This window comes from Leptinotarsa decemlineata, unplaced genomic scaffold, assembly GCF_025532065.1.
Source record: "Leptinotarsa decemlineata unplaced genomic scaffold, Ldec_3_MD MMD2_tig00026374_RagTag_RagTag, whole genome shotgun sequence".
Classification (NCBI taxonomy): Eukaryota; Metazoa; Arthropoda; class Insecta; order Coleoptera; family Chrysomelidae; genus Leptinotarsa; species Leptinotarsa decemlineata.
Window position 1 is genome coordinate 860235 of NW_027412710.1, and position 18283 is coordinate 878517.

General features: G+C 32.8%; 2 protein-coding genes across 16 annotated transcripts in view; one reads left to right on the forward strand and one right to left on the reverse strand.

Annotated features, from left to right (window-relative positions):
• The window catches only part of LOC111504932 (pyrokinin-1 receptor), a 443518-nt gene that overhangs the window by 92859 nt on the left and 332376 nt on the right, over positions 1 to 18283 (forward strand). The gene's annotated exons all lie outside the window — the stretch shown is intronic.
• Positions 1 to 18283, reverse strand: part of LOC111504933 (inter-alpha-trypsin inhibitor heavy chain H4) — a 100045-nt gene that overhangs the window by 17301 nt on the left and 64461 nt on the right. For 9 of the 14 annotated variants that reach the window (XM_074185349.1, XM_074185347.1, XM_074185344.1 and 6 more), the window contains one exon: positions 16790 to 16849. In XM_074185349.1, coding sequence (XP_074041450.1) covers positions 16790 to 16849 — 60 coding nt within the window. Of the gene's footprint in view, positions 1 to 9559; positions 9599 to 16789; positions 16850 to 18283 lie in introns of all 14 variants that reach the window. The other 5 variants (XM_023159659.2, XM_074185342.1, XM_023159656.2 and 2 more) reach the window with 1 other exon arrangement.

An 18283-nucleotide genomic window follows, 5' to 3' on the forward strand; every position in this document is an offset into this window, starting at 1 on the left:
ATATAAGCTCCAGGGTTGATAAAGCGGGTGGCGCTCTACCCTCCATCTTACCCACGCCCTCCTTCACTGTTTAAAAGCTGGCGGCCTACCCTGGGAGCTGTGCTCTTTCTCTAATCCCTAGTAGCCACCCTCACGCCAAGTTGTGGAACAACGAGAAATCGTTTACGAATTGACTTAAGTGGTCAACGATAAATAAAAGGCGTGACAACTTCACTTAGCGCCCTAGGAGCTGAGTAATATGCATCGATATAAAAAATTGTAAATATCTCGAAAACGATCACCTCCAGCGTTGTTGAGGAGGTGTACCTTTTTACTCGAAAAAAGTGTGGGAATTAGGTTTTTTCATGAAAAGTACCAAAAGTTTACTGTCAAACAAGTTAGGGCAATTTGAAATAAATAATGACAGGGTACGCAGGTCCCTCTAGATGTTACATGAAAATTAATACGAAATTATCATTTCCCACGTCGAAAAAACCCTGGGTACCGAATTTCGTGCAAATAACTTATTTTTCACAAAAGTTATTTTCAAAAAGCGAACAAAAAATTAATTTCAACACCCCGTATCTCCGAAACGAAGCATTTTCGGATACAACTTCATATAGACTGTTTTTCTTGAAATTGTCTGAGAAATACGTCATTTGAATATTTTAACGTACTTATGTTACACCCTGTATATTGAATCAAACTTTCAACACCAGCTACGATATCCTCAAAGACACTCTATGAAGACGAAGATGATCACTTGGTGATCGAAATATGTGTCGAAATAACAGTTTGGTGTTAGAATCCAGAAATATTCAGACGTAATGAGTCTAGTGGGTTTGAGTATAATTAGTAACCTTCCACTTTCCGCTTCGATAAGTTTGTTGGAGCTCAAAATGGACACCAATATCTCTTGGCACAATCATTTCGCTGGAATTGCAAAAGCCGCTTCTTAGAAGCTTGAAACACTGTTCCGAACCAGAAAACTGTACACACCTAAGCAGCTTTGGATGCCTTATAATGCTCAGATTAGACTATCTTTGAAGTATTGTTCTCATGTATGAAGCTCCGCCCCTAAGCATACACTGAAGCTGCTGGATTCTATCCAGGAAACGTAAGGCCTTCCATCACTTTCACAATGGAGAAGGAACTCCACAACGAATTGCCTTTCTCAGACGTATTGGTGAAGAGGACCGACACTAAATGGGAAACATCTGTATATCGAAAACCCACTCCAACCACCATCAATCGACTAAGAGAGGAATCATCAAGACTCTACTAGACCGTACTTTCGGGCTTTGTAATATAAGTGAAGGTCTCGAAAAGAAACTACGCATCATCAAAAATGACCTTCAACGGAATGGTTACTCCAAAGTGATGGTAGAACAGGCCTTAGCTAGAAGACAGCAAGAACTCCACAAGAAAGAGAAGCCGCCACAACCAGTACTTGTACTTCCCTACATCAGAGGATCATCGGAAAGGATAAGACGGTTTGGGTCCAAGTATAACATCAGGACCTGCTTCAGATCTGGGAACACTATCCGTAGCAGCCTCACGAAAACCAGGCCACCAAACGCAGACTGCGATTTTAAGAATTGCATTTACCGGATACCCTGCGAGTGCGGAGAATCATACATCGGTGAAACTAAGAGGCCTTTAGAAAGTTCGCATTGCTGAGCACAAGAAACACACACAGCGAGGAGAAACCAGCAAATCCGCAGAGCAAGTTTGGACTCATCAACACAACATCAAGTGGGCTCAAGCTGAAATCATCCACAAAGAGGAACACTGGTTTAGGAGAAAATTCAAAGAAGCCGCGTATATGTTGTCCAACAACGCATTTAGTCAAGCTAGCGTAGAGATACGTAACATATGGAAACGCGAAAAACGACCAACTTCCACCAGACGGTTATCTCCCGCCAAAACCAATGAAGCGGAAAGAGGGAAGAGGGGATAGGTGAAAGCACTCGAATGACCTATAAATAGTCAGATCCCGGAGGAATAAGTCCACTTATCACCCGAAGACTATTGTGGATACTAACAATCGATACGTTGTGACATAACTTGGTTTGAAATCTTTTGATTTTTACTTTTCATTTTTTTTGTTAATAATATTTTTCATTTTTTAAATTTTTTTCAGCTCTTATTAATATTTCAATTTTTATTTGTTTGGTTGCTGTTGTATGTTATTTCTTTGTATTTTCAGTTTTTTGTTTAATAAAATTGTTATTTTTGGTTAATCTTTTTGATTTTTTTCAGGGTTATCAAATCAATTTATATTATATTAGACAATGGAAGTCCGAACTGATTAAATATCAATAGTGTATTTTCACCATCAGTCAAAATTATGAATATCTGCAGCAGTTTTTAGGATATTCCTAAAAACGAATCCATCTTCTCTCAACTGAATTATTTATGGCTCTTGAAATATTTATCCGCGGTACTTATCCCAAATCGTTAACATTCCGGATGGATTCATGAATTAACTGACTTCTCAGTCATAATTTTCCGTGAAGGCGAGCTTGAAAGTGTGGAAATGGCACTAGTGAACTATTTTATAATGCATAACCCACTTTTCTAGGTTTGAAGCGTATATCATTGTCAAATTATGAAAGCAATTCAGTTTGTGTAGGTGTGTAGGTTCATTTCACTTATTTTGTAGTAGACATAGAATTTGTATGCGTTCCGACTATAGCTCTAGCCGCTTTAATAGATTTTTGAAGGAAAAGTTTCTCTAACTTTGATAATTTGAAAGTAAATTTCGGAATATCAATTTTCGATTGTTCGGAATGATTTCAGTCTATTTGAATCTTAACAGAAATGTCCGGTTTTTTTTGATTTATTTTAGTAGTCTTATGTATCCCCAATCGTACTAAAGTAGTTTGAAGCACCATTGTGTCCAAAAAAGTTATGTACAGAGCATTTAAACTTTACAAAAAAAGAAAGAAAATAAAAATTCTGACCTTTGATGCCAATTAAAAAAATGAATAAAATACATACAGGTGTTCAGACACCTTTGAAAACATACTTAGTTATTGCTCTTTCGTTTGAGGTATCATTTACCTAGCTAAGTCTTAAACTTTTTTAATTAGGGTACCTGAACCAGTTAAAGGTCGTAAATATGGATATTTGAAAAATTAAAAAAAAAGTAATTTAAATGAAATTCAGCTCAAAAACCTTTAAACCTTTGATTCCACAAAAATCCATATTTACGACCTTAAACTGGTTCAGGTACCCTAATTAAAAAAGTTTAAGACTTAGCTAGGTAAATGATACCTCAAACGAAAGAGCAATAACTAAGCATGTTTTTGAAGGTGTCTGAACACCTGTATGTATTTTATTTATTTTTTTAATTGGCATCAAAGGTCAGATTTTTTATTTTCTTTTTTTTTTTTGTAAAGTTTTAATGCTCTGTACATAACTTTTTTGGACACAATGGTGCTTGAAACTACTTTAGTACGATTGGGGACACATAAAACTACTAAAATAGATTTAAAAAACCGGACATTTTCGTCAAGATTCGAAGTTATTAGCATTTAATTGACCAATTTTGGGTTTTTGTACTAAAAATCGTAAAAGTTCTCTTAAAAATCAAAAACGCGCTAGAAAATAAAAATGTTTGTCTGAATATGTTCTACATGGGCTAGTGTATCACCCCCTTAAAGGTTTGCACCCAGCTACCAAACACCCTGTATATTGTTTCCGTTTTCTAGAAATGTTCGATTGATGAACTATTCATTTAGCAGAAATTCATATTGAATATAAAATGAAGAAAATAACTTTTGTCTGACTTCTTTTAAGTTTTTTATTTGTTACCACCGGTTTCGGTTTGGGTAAACCATTTTCAAATAAACTTGGGTTTACTTTTAATGACCTCTTAGTTTCACCGATATAGGAATTGACGCATTTCAGGAATAGTCCATCACACGAAAATGATTGTGGATCCTAACAATCGGAACGTCGTGAAATAACTTGGTTTGAAATCTTTTGCAATTCAATCTATTTTTCAAAGTTGAGTTCATTTTGATTTTTATCTTCATTTTTTTTACCCTGTGGTCATTTTCATCTTTCATCTCGATTGATTTATTCGTTTTATTATAATTTAATTTCACGTTTTATTGCTCAATATGACTGATATTTCAGTTATTCATTTTGATTTCATTCGTGCTTTCAGAGATTTTAAATCATATTAGAATCATATTAGACAATGGAAGTCCGAACTAGTAAAATGCAAAAGTGTGTATGTAGGTGTGTGTGAAATATGCGAGTCGAATTTAAATTATAATTTGCTAAATGCTACGCCTACCTTCAACCCCCGTAGAATGACAGGTACAACCGCTAATTTTATAAATGGAAAGGTGATATAGCGTTTAAAATGTCTCTTAATCCTCTATTCAGAAATGTTATCGCTTTCAAGTGTATTGCAACAATTAGGTTAAAATAAATTAAAAACATGTGGTTACCAAAATTAGATGAAATACACTCAAAACTTATTGCAATATCCTCAAAACTCATTTCATGTTGGGGTATTGATAATGAGAAAGTAATCAAAAACCGTAGCAATGTTATTTTCAGATGGTATCCTTTAAAAAACTGAAAATAATTGCCGTTGCAACGTAAGTTCAAAACGCCTTGCCAACTTGTTTTGCAGGCTACAACATTAGTTGTCAGTATTTCAATTTGAGTTGAAAGTCAACTCCAAGTCTGACAAATGGTTAGATTAACGGAAATGAATTGAATAACAGGCTAACAAATGATTGGTTACGGAGATAAAACCCGAACACAATCGTCGAACTCTTTAGAACATGTCTCACAGGAAGTTACTTTCAAGAAGGGGGAAAAATTCAAACTTCAATGAGCAACTAGATGGCGTTGCGATGGGGAGCCCACTTAGCCCAGTGATAGCAAATTATTTCATGGAACGGTTTGAAGGGAAGGCGATAGACACTTTTGAATTGAAGCCGACCTTGTGGCTATGTTACGTGGATGACACCTTCGTCATCTGGAAACATGGAAGAGACGCCCTGAACCGTTTCCTAAACCACTTGAACGCCCAACACCCGAGCATAGAATTCACCATGGAGATTGAGCAAGACCAACGGATAGCTTCCCTAGATGTACTAGTAGAACGATGTGGTAACAGACTAACCTACAAAGTGTATCGAAAACCCACACACACAGATAGATACTTGCACGCACTATCGAACCACCATCCTAGCCAAAAGAGAGGAGTTATCTCCACTCTAACGGAACGGGCTCGGAGAATCTGTGAACTAGAACATCTGGAGATGGAACTGAAATACCTGGAAGTGACCTTAAGATCGAATGGGTACAGTGCCTCCGAGACCAGAAGAGCCATGAGACCGAAGGGCAACACGGTTCAGAAAGCGAAAAAAGATCAGATGGTTGCACGCGCACACTATCCGTGACCCTAGGGACCGTTTGTCCCTAGGGTCACGGATAGAATTGGTAAACTATTGGGCAAACACGACATCGAAACAGTCTTCAAACCCACGAGAAAGATACAACAAAGCCTCAGGTCGGCTAAAGACGAAAGAGACACATTATCAGCAGCAGGGGTCTATCGCATTCCGTGCACTTGTGGAAAGGTATAGGTATATCGGAACCACCAAACGATTCATGGGAACAAGTCTAAAAGAGCATGAAAGGAACTGCAGACTAGGCCAAACGGACAAGTCAGCTGTGGCGGAAAACGCACTTAGTGAAGGAGACCACAGAATTTTGTTTGAAAACACAGAACTAATTCACAAACACACACAACCGAAAAGAAGATGCGTTGCACGTCAATCAAATATGGAACTCCATTTTAAGAAATTCGAGAATAACGAACAGGACAACAGGCAGCAAGATTGTTAATGTTCCAAGTTCAAGTGCAGGCACAAATACAGGTACAAATACAACTGATTACCTGACAAGGCATAAATACGCTATACGAAGCCGAAAAGGTAGTTATCGGACAGCAAGCCATGATGGTTAAACCTCTGAAGAAGCTAGCCACTCGCGCCAACGAAACGTCAGGAAGAAATTTCAAAAAACCACGGCTTTCAAACTCGAAAAGAAATGACACTGAAAACCTCAGTCGCGAAAGTCTAAAACACGTAATATACGAGGAGCCTTCAAATATTTGATTTTGTGACAGAAGTAAGTAGTCTTATTTTGAAAAATGTCGGAAAATTTTATTCAGAATAGTTGTTGAGCATTGAAAAATACATCTAGATTTCAAATCATGGCCATGGTCATGGCAAAAATACATCCAGATTTGAAGTCATGGCCATCTAAGTGGCCGTGACTTCAAATCTGCCAATTTTTTTTTTAAATGGGGACTACGAAAAACAAATTTTTGCTAAAACGATAAATACCAACCAGCAAAGTTGTTTTATAATTCCATGGTGTTGCAACAGTTTTATTTTATTAGTATTTTATGATTACTTCCAAAATGCTAATTGATTATTTCAGATGATCGGTGAACACAATACAGTTGTAGGCAATAAAAGTGTTTTATAAATTTGTCATAGAAACGTTTATGAAATAAAATTAAAAAACCATTATAAAATAGTCAAGAAATGATCTCAGAAACGTTTTTGCAACTAACTTATAAAACTTATTTTCCTATAAAAGTAACATTGTTATGTAGCAGTTTTATAACACTTTTCTGCGAGATTTTTATGGTAGTTATAAAACTGTTTCGAACTTATTTTATAACTGTTTCCTGTAGCTTCAATGAAATTATTTTATTGGAATGCTTTCAGATTTGATTTTATTTTCATTACCATATTGTCACTTCAATGATAATTTCCCAACTATTTTATAGTATGGTATATCAGCTACAATTCAAAAACATTAATATAACTATTATAAAATCAAATTGCTTTTGCTAGTATATGTTTGCTGCTACCAAGAATAAAATGCAGCATTTAAGAACAACCAGCTTACATCGATTCCCAATCACAGCTTTGAAAAATTCTTGAAAATTTTAGTTATGTTTAGTAGGAATATTTTTGTTCAATTATTCTAGTGGGACACCATCGATATCGTGGTGAAAATTAGTTCTTCAGCAACTTCTAAATATTTGATTTTTATTGAGTATAGGTACCCCATAAGTAAATTCAATATTATCACTCTATCCTTAATTTTAGACACTATGATATGCATATATATGTGTATACACATGTTATACTTTCAATTTGATAATAATTCCATTGTCTGGATACTGTAGTGGATTTTTCTGTTTGTATCCCGAATATTTCGATAAAAATAAATAATAACTCAATGGCGGCCATTTTGAACATTTATTAGGGGGTATATAATAGTTTTAGATTCAGTTCGAGGTGCTTCAAATAGACGAAGAAATGACTTGATGTTCCATAAAAAAACTTTCTGAAAGCTTTAAGTCGCTCTGTATATTGTAAATACTGAAAAAAAAACACTTAAATCTGTCCCACCTAATCTAGAGCTTCAATTTTTTGGCAAAAACAAAAAAAAATATTATATTGGTTAAAACCCGTCGTTTAGCCTTCATGATCTTTGAAAGAAACTCTTTAGGCAAAACATTCAGACAGATAATATTTATCCAAACTGTATGTGAGGAATCCTTAATTCATACAAGCACTTTTGTAGAAACCTACAGCTTTAAAAGTAGTCCGACTCTGCCGCAATACCATCACTCCCAGAACTAAGTGTTTCTTAACAGTTTTATAGGAGTAACATAGTAGCTAAAATACGTTAAAATGCTTGATACTGATATCAATTTATTTTATAGAACGACGCCATTTTAAATTATAGCGATCCGGGATACTGAAATTAGATGAGTTTGAAATATGAAATACCGCACATATAGTGAGTGATATTTACAGCTGAAAAATACATAAATATTATAACATTATATTATTTAGAATAAAGTGAGTTAAGTTTGTGACTAGAGAATTAATACCTCGACAGAGTGAATTTTTGTATAAATAATAATTTTACCGAAAACATTTATAAATGAGTGACGCGCTTAAATTTTGCTAATAATAGGCTATATATTTGTCAATAAAATTTCATTTGCAGTAAAAATATCAATCTCCGAAATCTTTAACAGTTTTATGAGTGCAAAAGTGAAATTTTAAAATGGCTTCAACCTTTCTATTTCTTAGTTTTCAGTTGGTGACATATCAATTATATTTTCCTAGTGTCCAATACAAAATTACTTCTTGCGTCTTCAAGAAAACATTTTTAACACTTTTTTATTTTATTGTTATCGTTTTCGGCTGTATTATATTTTATAACGCCTACTTGGAACTACTAAAAAACTCTAATAAAACTGTCTTCTGATTATTTTATAGGTATCGCATAAATATGCTGCTAAAGTGCAGTAAGGGAAGTCTTTACAAAACTACTTTTTAAGAGTGTTAGACAAATTTTATAGTAACTGCCAAAATATTTATAAAACTGTTTTGTAATGTTTGTAAAAGGCCTTACAAAATATTGATAATAACTATAATGTTTTATAAAACGGTGCCAATTTCCTATTTATAGCAGTTTTATAAACACATTGAAAACATTTCTGGCAGAAATGTAGTTTTATAATTTGTTTCTCCGAAACGTTTCCGCAACTATTATAAAATACGAAATTGCTAGTTGGGTACGACGTATACGACGATTCATTTTGAAAGCCTGTGATATTACAAGTCACACAATTGTCGTGTTAACCACGGTCAGTTTTTTTGAAAAGTACAATAATTTTCAAAGTTTCTGGTGCAGAGTTATTTTTAGTTTTTGTTATCACCGAAAATTACTCAAAATTATACAGTATTGTAACAAAAACTCAATATTCAATAATATCAAATCACAAAACATCAAAATAAAATAGGTATTTCTGAACGAACTCATCGATTTTCTTGCCTAAAATAAGTGTTTTAAGTTGAATCTCCAGAAAATCAATGGGTTTGTTCCGAAATTTCTATTTTATTTTGATGTTTTGTGATTTAATATTATTGAATATTAAGTTCTTGTTACAATACTGTATTACTTTGAGTAATTTTCGGTGTTAACAAAAAATAAAATTAACTTTGCACCAAAAACTTTGAAAATTAATTTACGTTTCAAAACAATTGACCGTGGTTAACACCATAGTTGTGTAATTTGTAATATTACAGGCTTTTGAAATTATTCGTCATATACAGGGTGCTGTCTATTTATCGTTGGTGCATGTGCAGTTTCAGGGGATACACAAACTTCTATCAGGAATAACATTTCGTCGAAAAACCCTTAATAAATAAGTTTCCCCTATGGTGCATACTTTGGGGATGACACTGTATATGTACGTTTCTTGTTATATATGTATGTATGTTATTATTTAAGTCATTTTCATCTTTTTTAATATTCGATGTGCCGAAATAACTGAAGTTGAATCAAATTATTCAATTCGATTCAATATTTCCTAGGAAAAAAATTTGTCAGTGAATATTCAACCGTATTTTTAAATTTCAGACATAGTCCAAAATACCTTCAGTATACAACATTTGTACAAGGTTCACAGCCAAATTGAATTTCCATCATAAATTAACTGACTCACCTGATGAATATATACGATTTTGTGGAAGAGGCAATCGAGCTGCAAATAAAAATTATTGTGAGTTCACTCACTTGCAGCTTTATTTTTTTTCATCGATATCAACTTCTGGTTCAATAGTTGAATAGTAAACCCAGAAGAGATCTGAATGAGTTTATAATTTTCACCAACTCCGTTTCTTGTGAATAAAATACAACTCCTTCAGATAAAATGTCACATAACTAATAACAATCTAGTCAAATTGTGAAATATTGACCCTTGCCGAAAAAATATGATCTATATACTCAGCTCAGTATTTCAGTAGTTTTGTAGTGATTTTGTTTTTTTTTTGAATAACTGAGTCATCGCAGCAAATATTTTTTGATATATAATCCATTTCTTTCTTACTCTTTGCTTGTGATGAAATCATTTTTTTTATATCATTGCTCACGCTCATCAACTTTGAGTGCTCCTCAGGAGCTATGTGCCAGGAAACTCAGATATGACGAAAAGAGCTGTATAGTATGCTTATTACTTATCAACTCTATGCAGGGTCTTGAGCTTTTGTGAATGTTCTTAAATAATTGGGCAAATGAAAAACATACATTGTGAAAATATACCTGAAATATCAGTAGGAAAAACCTTTTGGGAGTCTATGAAAAAGTGGAAAATGCTTCATTGCAATAAAGATCGTATCAAGATGATTACAGTGCTGCACAATGAACACTGTCCATTCACAAGACACCTCAATAATTTGATTTTATAATAGAACTTCGATGGATGACCTTGGATCGAACAATCAATAAAGAACTGCTAATGTCATACGTGAATGGAAGGCGTTACATCACAGGTGACAAGCAATTTGTGAACAAGTATACATATATTGTTGAATTCGCTGTCATGGAAAAAGTTTAGGGACTGCAATGTTGCTATTTAACTGTTGTTATTGATTTTTACCCGAGTTATTCTTCTTCTTAGTTAACCTCTTCTTCCCGTCACCAACGTTCCGACAAAATCTCATCTGTCATTATCTAGGTGTGCTGTAACGTGTTCGGAAGTCGGTTGACCCTGCTCGAACCGCAGTAGGCAGTAGAGCGGATAAGGACATTCTACTTCCGAACACGTAACAAACACCATTTTACCAGTATAGTGAGAAACGGTTCGAGCAGGATCAAATGACTTGCGAACACGTAACAGCACACCTAGATAATGACAAATGAGATGTTGTCTACATGTTGGTAAAACTAAAGATAAGATCACATACACGGATCAAATACCCGAAAACCAGTACAGCATAGTCCTATCCGTGAGAACTTTAGATTTAACATTGGATACCTTAATGAGTATATATATATATATATATATATATATATATATATATATATATATATATATATATATATATATATGGTAAAATGGATTAACAGGGTCTCTCAGTCAAAAAATCAAAAATCAAACTCTGCTTTACTTTGCCAAGCTTTCGCTTCTAATGGGAAGCTTCTTCAGGGCCTATAATTTAATGATTTTTGAATATTTTCGCCTTTGAATAATATTACAAATCATACTTACAGTAAAAATGAGTGAAAAACAATAAATTGAAGATAGAATTGACATAAAAGTTAACATGTATACGATTTTTTTTTGTGGGTTTGACAAATGTCATACCTTCACATAAATGTCATTTTTCAATGGGTATGATGATTTGATAATTTTTTTACTGTAATGAAAGAGTTATTGATTGATACATCTTTCATTATTATTATGTTTTTGATGTAGTTCTAGTAAATTACTATATATACTGCTGAGATTATCAATGTCAGTTTTCTTATTCATACAATCAGAAGACTTATTAATTTCCACCATTTCAAGAAAAAGGCGTTTGGAAATATTTTTTTCTGTATGTAAAACTTTGATATTAGAGAAATTTGGTTTATGACCTGTTTCTATAGAGTGTTGTGCTAATGCACATGATTTTTTATTGAGCTTTATATCACTTTTATGTGAAGTTATTCTATCATTAAGAATTCTAGATGTTGTTCCAATATAATTCAAGTTACAATTATTACAAGGAATGTTATAAATCACATTTGACTTTTTTGTTGTATCAGTTTTATCTTTCAATTTAGTATTCAAATTCTTTATAGTTTTAATATTTTTTGGCATATTTTGATATTTTGTTCATTATGAAAAAGTTTTATGATATTTGAAGATAAATTTCCAAGGTTAGGTATAGATTTATAAGAAATATTGATAGGTGAACTATCATTACATACATTTCTGTTAATTACATCAGAATTTGTATTACTGCCAGTATTGAAAATTATTTTATTAAGAAGTTTTCTGGGATAAGAATTATCGATCAGTATGTCTCTAAGAAGTCTGAGATTTTTTTGCTTGAGGGAAGGGTGTACTAATTTTTCTATTCTTTTTTTCAAACAGAGTATTAAATTAATTTTAACTGATTTTTTGTGAAAGGAATAGTAATTGATATATCTTCCTGAATTAGTAGGTTTGACATACCAATCTGTAATCAAGGAATTATCAGTTTTACGAATAACTCTTGTATCAAGAAAAGGAAGGGTCTGATTATTTTCTATTTCGATAGTGAATTGTAACTTCTTATCATATCTATTGACAACATCAAGAATTTCATTAGATTTGTCATAAGGTATTGCACAGATGACATCGTCAACATATTTCTTCAAAAAGGGAATTTCAAAACTCAATTTGGGAAGTATGTTTTCAAAAAGATCGTCCATTACGTATTGAGCTATAATAGGAGAAATAGTAGCTCCCATTGGTGTACCAAGAATTTGTTTATAGTATTTACCTTCGAAAGAGAAATAACTTGAGTTGAAGATGAAACCAATTATTTCAATAAATTTTTTTTGGTTTATTGAACATTTTTTATTTATATCATTCCATCTTTTGATAATACTTTTCTCCACTAGATTCATAGGTATATTGCTAAAAAGTGAAATCACATCAAGGCTGATCAGAATATAACCAGGGGGTAGTGATTTTTCATTTATGAAATTGGAAAAATCGAAAGAATCCTTAATATAGAATTCATTTTCATAATTATAAGCATCAGTGAGAATTTTAGTGATCATTTGAGCAAGTTTGCTATTTGGAGCATCAATGGAGGAAATAATTGGTCTCAGTTTCAAATCAGGTTTATGTATTTTAGGGAGTCCATAATATTTGGGTGATATGGAGTTATAAATCATGTGAGTTTTTGCTTCATCTTCTGATATCATTTCAGATTTTTTCAAATCCGTAATGATTTTATTTGAAATCATTTCAGATTTTTTCAAATCCGTAATGATTATATTTGAAATGAAATGATATCAGAAGATGAAGCAAAAACTCACATGATTTATAATTCCATATCACCCAAATATTATGGACTCCCTAAAATACATAAACCTGATTTGAAACTGAGACCAATTATTTCCTCCATTGATGCTCCAAATAGCAAACTTGCTCAAATGATCACTAAAATTCTCACTGATGCTTATAATTATGAAAATGAATTCTATATTAAGGATTCTTTCGATTTTTCCAATTTCATAAATGAAAAATCACTACCCCCTGGTTATATTCTGATCAGCCTTGATGTGATTTCACTTTTTAGCAATATACCTATGAATCTAGTGGAGAAAAGTATTATCAAAAGATGGAATGATATAAATAAAAAATGTTCAATAAACCAAAAAAAATTTATTGAAATAATTGGTTTCATCTTCAACTCAAGTTATTTCTCTTTCGAAGGTAAATACTATAAACAAATTCTTGGTACACCAATGGGAGCTACTATTTCTCCTATTATAGCTCAATACGTAATGGACGATCTTTTTGAAAACATACTTCCCAAATTGAGTTTTGAAATTCCCTTTTTGAAGAAATATGTTGACGATGTCATCTGTGCAATACCTTATGACAAATCTAATGAAATTCTTGATGTTGTCAATAGATATGATAAGAAGTTACAATTCACTATCGAAATAGAAAATAATCAGACCCTTCCTTTTCTTGATACAAGAGTTATTCGTAAAACTGATAATTCCTTGATTACAGATTGGTATGTCAAACCTACTAATTCAGGAAGATATATCAATTACTATTCCTTTCACAAAAAATCAGTTAAAATTAATTTAATACTCTGTTTGAAAAAAAGAATAGAAAAATTAGTACACCCTTCCCTCAAGCAAAAAAATCTCAGACTTCTTAGAGACATACTGATCGATAATTCTTATCCCAGAAAACTTCTTAATAAAATAATTTTCAATACTGGCAGTAATACAAATTCTGATGTAATTAACAGAAATGTATGTAATGATAGTTCACCTATCAATATTTCTTATAAATCTATACCTAACCTTGGAAATTTATCTTCAAATATCATAAAACTTTTTCATAATGAACAAAATATCAAAATATGCCAAAAAAATATTAAAACTATAAAGAATTTGAATACTAAATTGAAAGATAAAACTGATACAACAAAAAAGTCAAATGTGATTTATAACATTCCTTGTAATAATTGTAACTTGAATTATATTGGAACAACATCTAGAATTCTTAATGATAGAATAACTTCACATAAAAGTGATATAAAGCTCAATAAAAAATCATGTGCATTAGCACAACACTCTATAGAAACAGGTCATAAACCAAATTTCTCTAATATCAAAGTTTTACATACAGAAAAAAATATTTCCAAACGCCTTTTTCTTGAAATGGTGGAAATTAATAAGTCTTCTGATTGTATGAATAAGAAAACTGACATTGATAATCTCAGCAGTATATATAGTAATTTACTAGAACTACATCAAAAACATAATAATAATGAAAGATGTATCAATCAATAACTCTTTCATTACAGTAAAAAAATTATCAAATCATCATACCCATTGAAAAATGGCATTTATGTGAAGGTATGACATTTGTCAAACCCACAAAAAAAAAAATCGTATACATGTTAACTTTTATGTCAATTCTATCTTCAATTTATTGTTTTTCACTCATTTTTACTGTAAGTATGATTTGTAATATTATTCAAAGGCGAAAATATTCAAAAATCATTAAATTATAGGCCCTGAAGAAGCTTCCCATTAGAAGCGAAAGCTTGGCAAAGTAAAGCAGAGTTTGATTTTTGATTTTTTGACTGAGAGACCCTGTTAATCCATTTTACCATACATTTCTCCAGTCGCTAACATTATCCAATTTATATATATATATATATATATATATATATATATATATATATATATATATATTTATATATATATATATATATATATATATATATATATATATATATATATATATATATATATATATATAAAACATTTCGTGGACACAACACTCCAAAAAAGGGGGGCAAACCGCGGACACGTGTTTCTGTTGTTGACTCCGTGCGTATGTGTTGTTTTCTGCTTTCGGCAAACAAGTGTTGCCCAACTTCACACTTGGCTGCACCGCGCTGATGAGGCCAATAGCCAGAAACACGTGTCCGCGGTTTGCCCCCCTTTTTTGGAGTGTTGTGTCCACGAATTGTTTCATTTTTGATTTGTATCATGCACACTCGATAAAATTTCTATTTGTATTTATATCCTGGACCTGGATGTCACGCAGGTAGCTATAGCTGCCTTCGTGGTCATGTTAGATGTAGCCTGGGAATTTTAGGTCTTCTAACTGGAACCACAAATGTGCGGTTGGCTTCTGTTGTTGACTCCGTGCGTATGTGTTGTTTTCTGCTTTCGGCAAACAAGTGTTGCCCATCTTTACACTTGGCTGCACCGCGATGATGAGGCCAATAGCCAGAAACACGCGTCCGCGGTTTGCCCCCCTTTTTTGGAGTGTTGTGTCCACGAATTGTTTCATTTTTGAATTGTATCATGCACACTCGATAAAATCTCTATTTATATATATATATATATATATATATATATATATATATATATATATATATATATATATATTGAAACCATAAATGTGCGGTTAGCTCCTGTTGGTTGTTGGTGACACCGTGCATATGTGAAGTTTTTCATTTTTGGTAACCAGTTGTTGTCCATCTTTGCAATTGGCTGCACCACGTTGATGAGGCCAATAGCCAGAAACACGTGTCCGCGGTTGGCTTCCATTTTTTGAGTGTTCTGTTCACAAATTTTCCTTTTTGATTTATATCAAACACACTTAATAACATCTTTATCTTTGTATATATATATATATATATATATATATATATATATATATCTAGAAAGGTTAATGCAGTCAAGCTGCTGGAAAATAATTCCATGAAAATCAGAAAATAAATAGATAAGTACTCTTTGATCATTCCCATATTGATTTCAATTTAAGAGCCACCGGTATACAGCTGTTTCAGCCTATTGGGCATCGTCAGTACCGGGCAGGCGGTCCTCGATTGAAGACAAAATGAGAAAAAACCGAGAAAGTACTTGATAAAAATAGCTGCGTAAACGCAAACGAAACATAAGTGGAACCACCTATTGGTGTGACACCCAAGTCAACTTGCCAAGTTTTTATGTCAGTGTTGGTGGTTTGACCAATCAACCGACAACTGCGGTAGCAGAAATTTGGGAAGCTAACCTGAAATGCCATCGGAAAACGAATCCACATGTTTCTAGAAATGATATGAAATCTAGAAAGGTTAATGCAGTCCAGCTGCTGGAAAATAATTCCATGAAAATCAAAAAATAAATATATATATATATATATATATATATATATATATATATATATATATATATATATATATATATATATATATCTGTTTAAAATCTGTTTTTCCGTTAACCAACTGTCGCACCCCTACGAACGACAACCCTCAGAAGTCGAAACTTGTGCGAGGTAGGGATTAACGAGGTATTACCTTTTAACGTGTGATTCCTAACACGGGTTGGACGAAAGCAAGTGAAAATCGATTGTTCAGACTGGGGATTGAACCATCGACCAACACGGCAGTCAATTCGAGTGAGTGAACAAAGCACCCACGTCGAACCGCTTGGCTACCTCATAAGAATTATTTTCACAACGTTTCGACAAAGTCTCATTTGCTAACTTCTGGTGATGTCTGGAGTTCTTCAACTAGACAAGTTATTTCGAACTATGTACCTCAATTTATGGATCGTCACACTCTGTTTTTGATTCCACATTCAATTCAGCGCAAAAAAATTGCTCGATTATTAAAAAAATCCAATACATGAATTATTCTCAATATAAACCAACCTGCATATCCTCCACCAAATCCAGCTGCACCCGGATATCCTCCACTTACGCTTGCCAACACTGAAAAAATAGAATAATGATATAGGAAAGAAGGTACCAGAAAAGTTTTTCGAATAATTTTTGTCCATTCGGGATTATGTATCACCGCAAAATTATCATTTGTCCTGTCAATAATAATAATATGAGTTAATTCATGACATTTTATAATGTATGAAATATGAAAAAGCTTCCTCTGTTTAGTAGTTATCTTTTCATTGAACTTTATAAACCAGTGATGCTCAAAAATATCGACAAACTCTGAACCTACAAAACACTCAACCACAGTTCTCAATCTAATTTTTAATTAATGGTCCCCCTTTTGTTTTTTGAACGGGTCAACTCAATAAATTTAAATTTGGGATAATGAATTTAATGCATGAAAACTATGATTTGAAGTGAAACTGACAGATGAACCTTTCAATATGGCGACTAGGCGCCATCTAGAAAAAAAATCAAATGGAAAGAGGGGCCTTGTGATACATCACTTTAAAGCTCCTGACGAATACTTCACAACCCTAGAATATTGCGTCAATATCTTCACCTGCAACAAAATGGCGGAACATTTGATAATTTTCTGAAGACATACACATCAATATCGATATTTCTAGAAATATTCCTTTTTATCTGCCATATGGCGATTCCAACAACCCGATAGATAGATAGATAGATAGACATATACTTCATTGTCCAAGAAAATACAATTTTATTGACAAAGCTTCTTAAAAAATCTGGTATATATAGCACTTCAAAGAATAAGAGAAAAAAAACAATTCAAAAACACAAATACACAGAAACACAATTTGAGCAAAACTGAATTCACATATCTAATAGATAGAATATAACAATAAAAAATAAAATTCAACAAATTGTAGATAAAAAGTGTGTATACTCCCTTTCAAAAGATGTGAATAACAAATATACACAATTTGAACATAAGTTCACGTGCCATGAAAATGAAATAATATATATCCCAGTATAAAATATGATTTAAAGTATAGATGTCAATATAAACAACAAAAAAACACCTATATTAAATCACAACAAAGTTCCATTGCAATATTCATCATATGTATATATTCATCATATGTATATCGCTTTAGTTGCAAGGGCATCTTTAACAAGATTTCTGAACTTTTTATAGCTTTTTTCCTTCCTAATTTTAGAAGGTATGTGATTATACAGCTTTTTACTTGCCTAAATTAATACCTAGGTTCTGTCTTTCCTGAAACGACGAACTGGACGGATGTACCAACAACACCCTTACAATACGACTGGCTATCTGCTAGTGCAGTAATTGCTTTTCCCCCTTCAAGTCACCACAAGCTGACGGTATAAGACCAGCCCTACTTCAATGGGGACTGGACACTCTTATGCCGCACCTGGTTGGAATATTCAGAGCCTCTCTAGCTCTGAGATATATTCCAGTAAGTGGAGAGAATTAAGAGTAGTATTTAT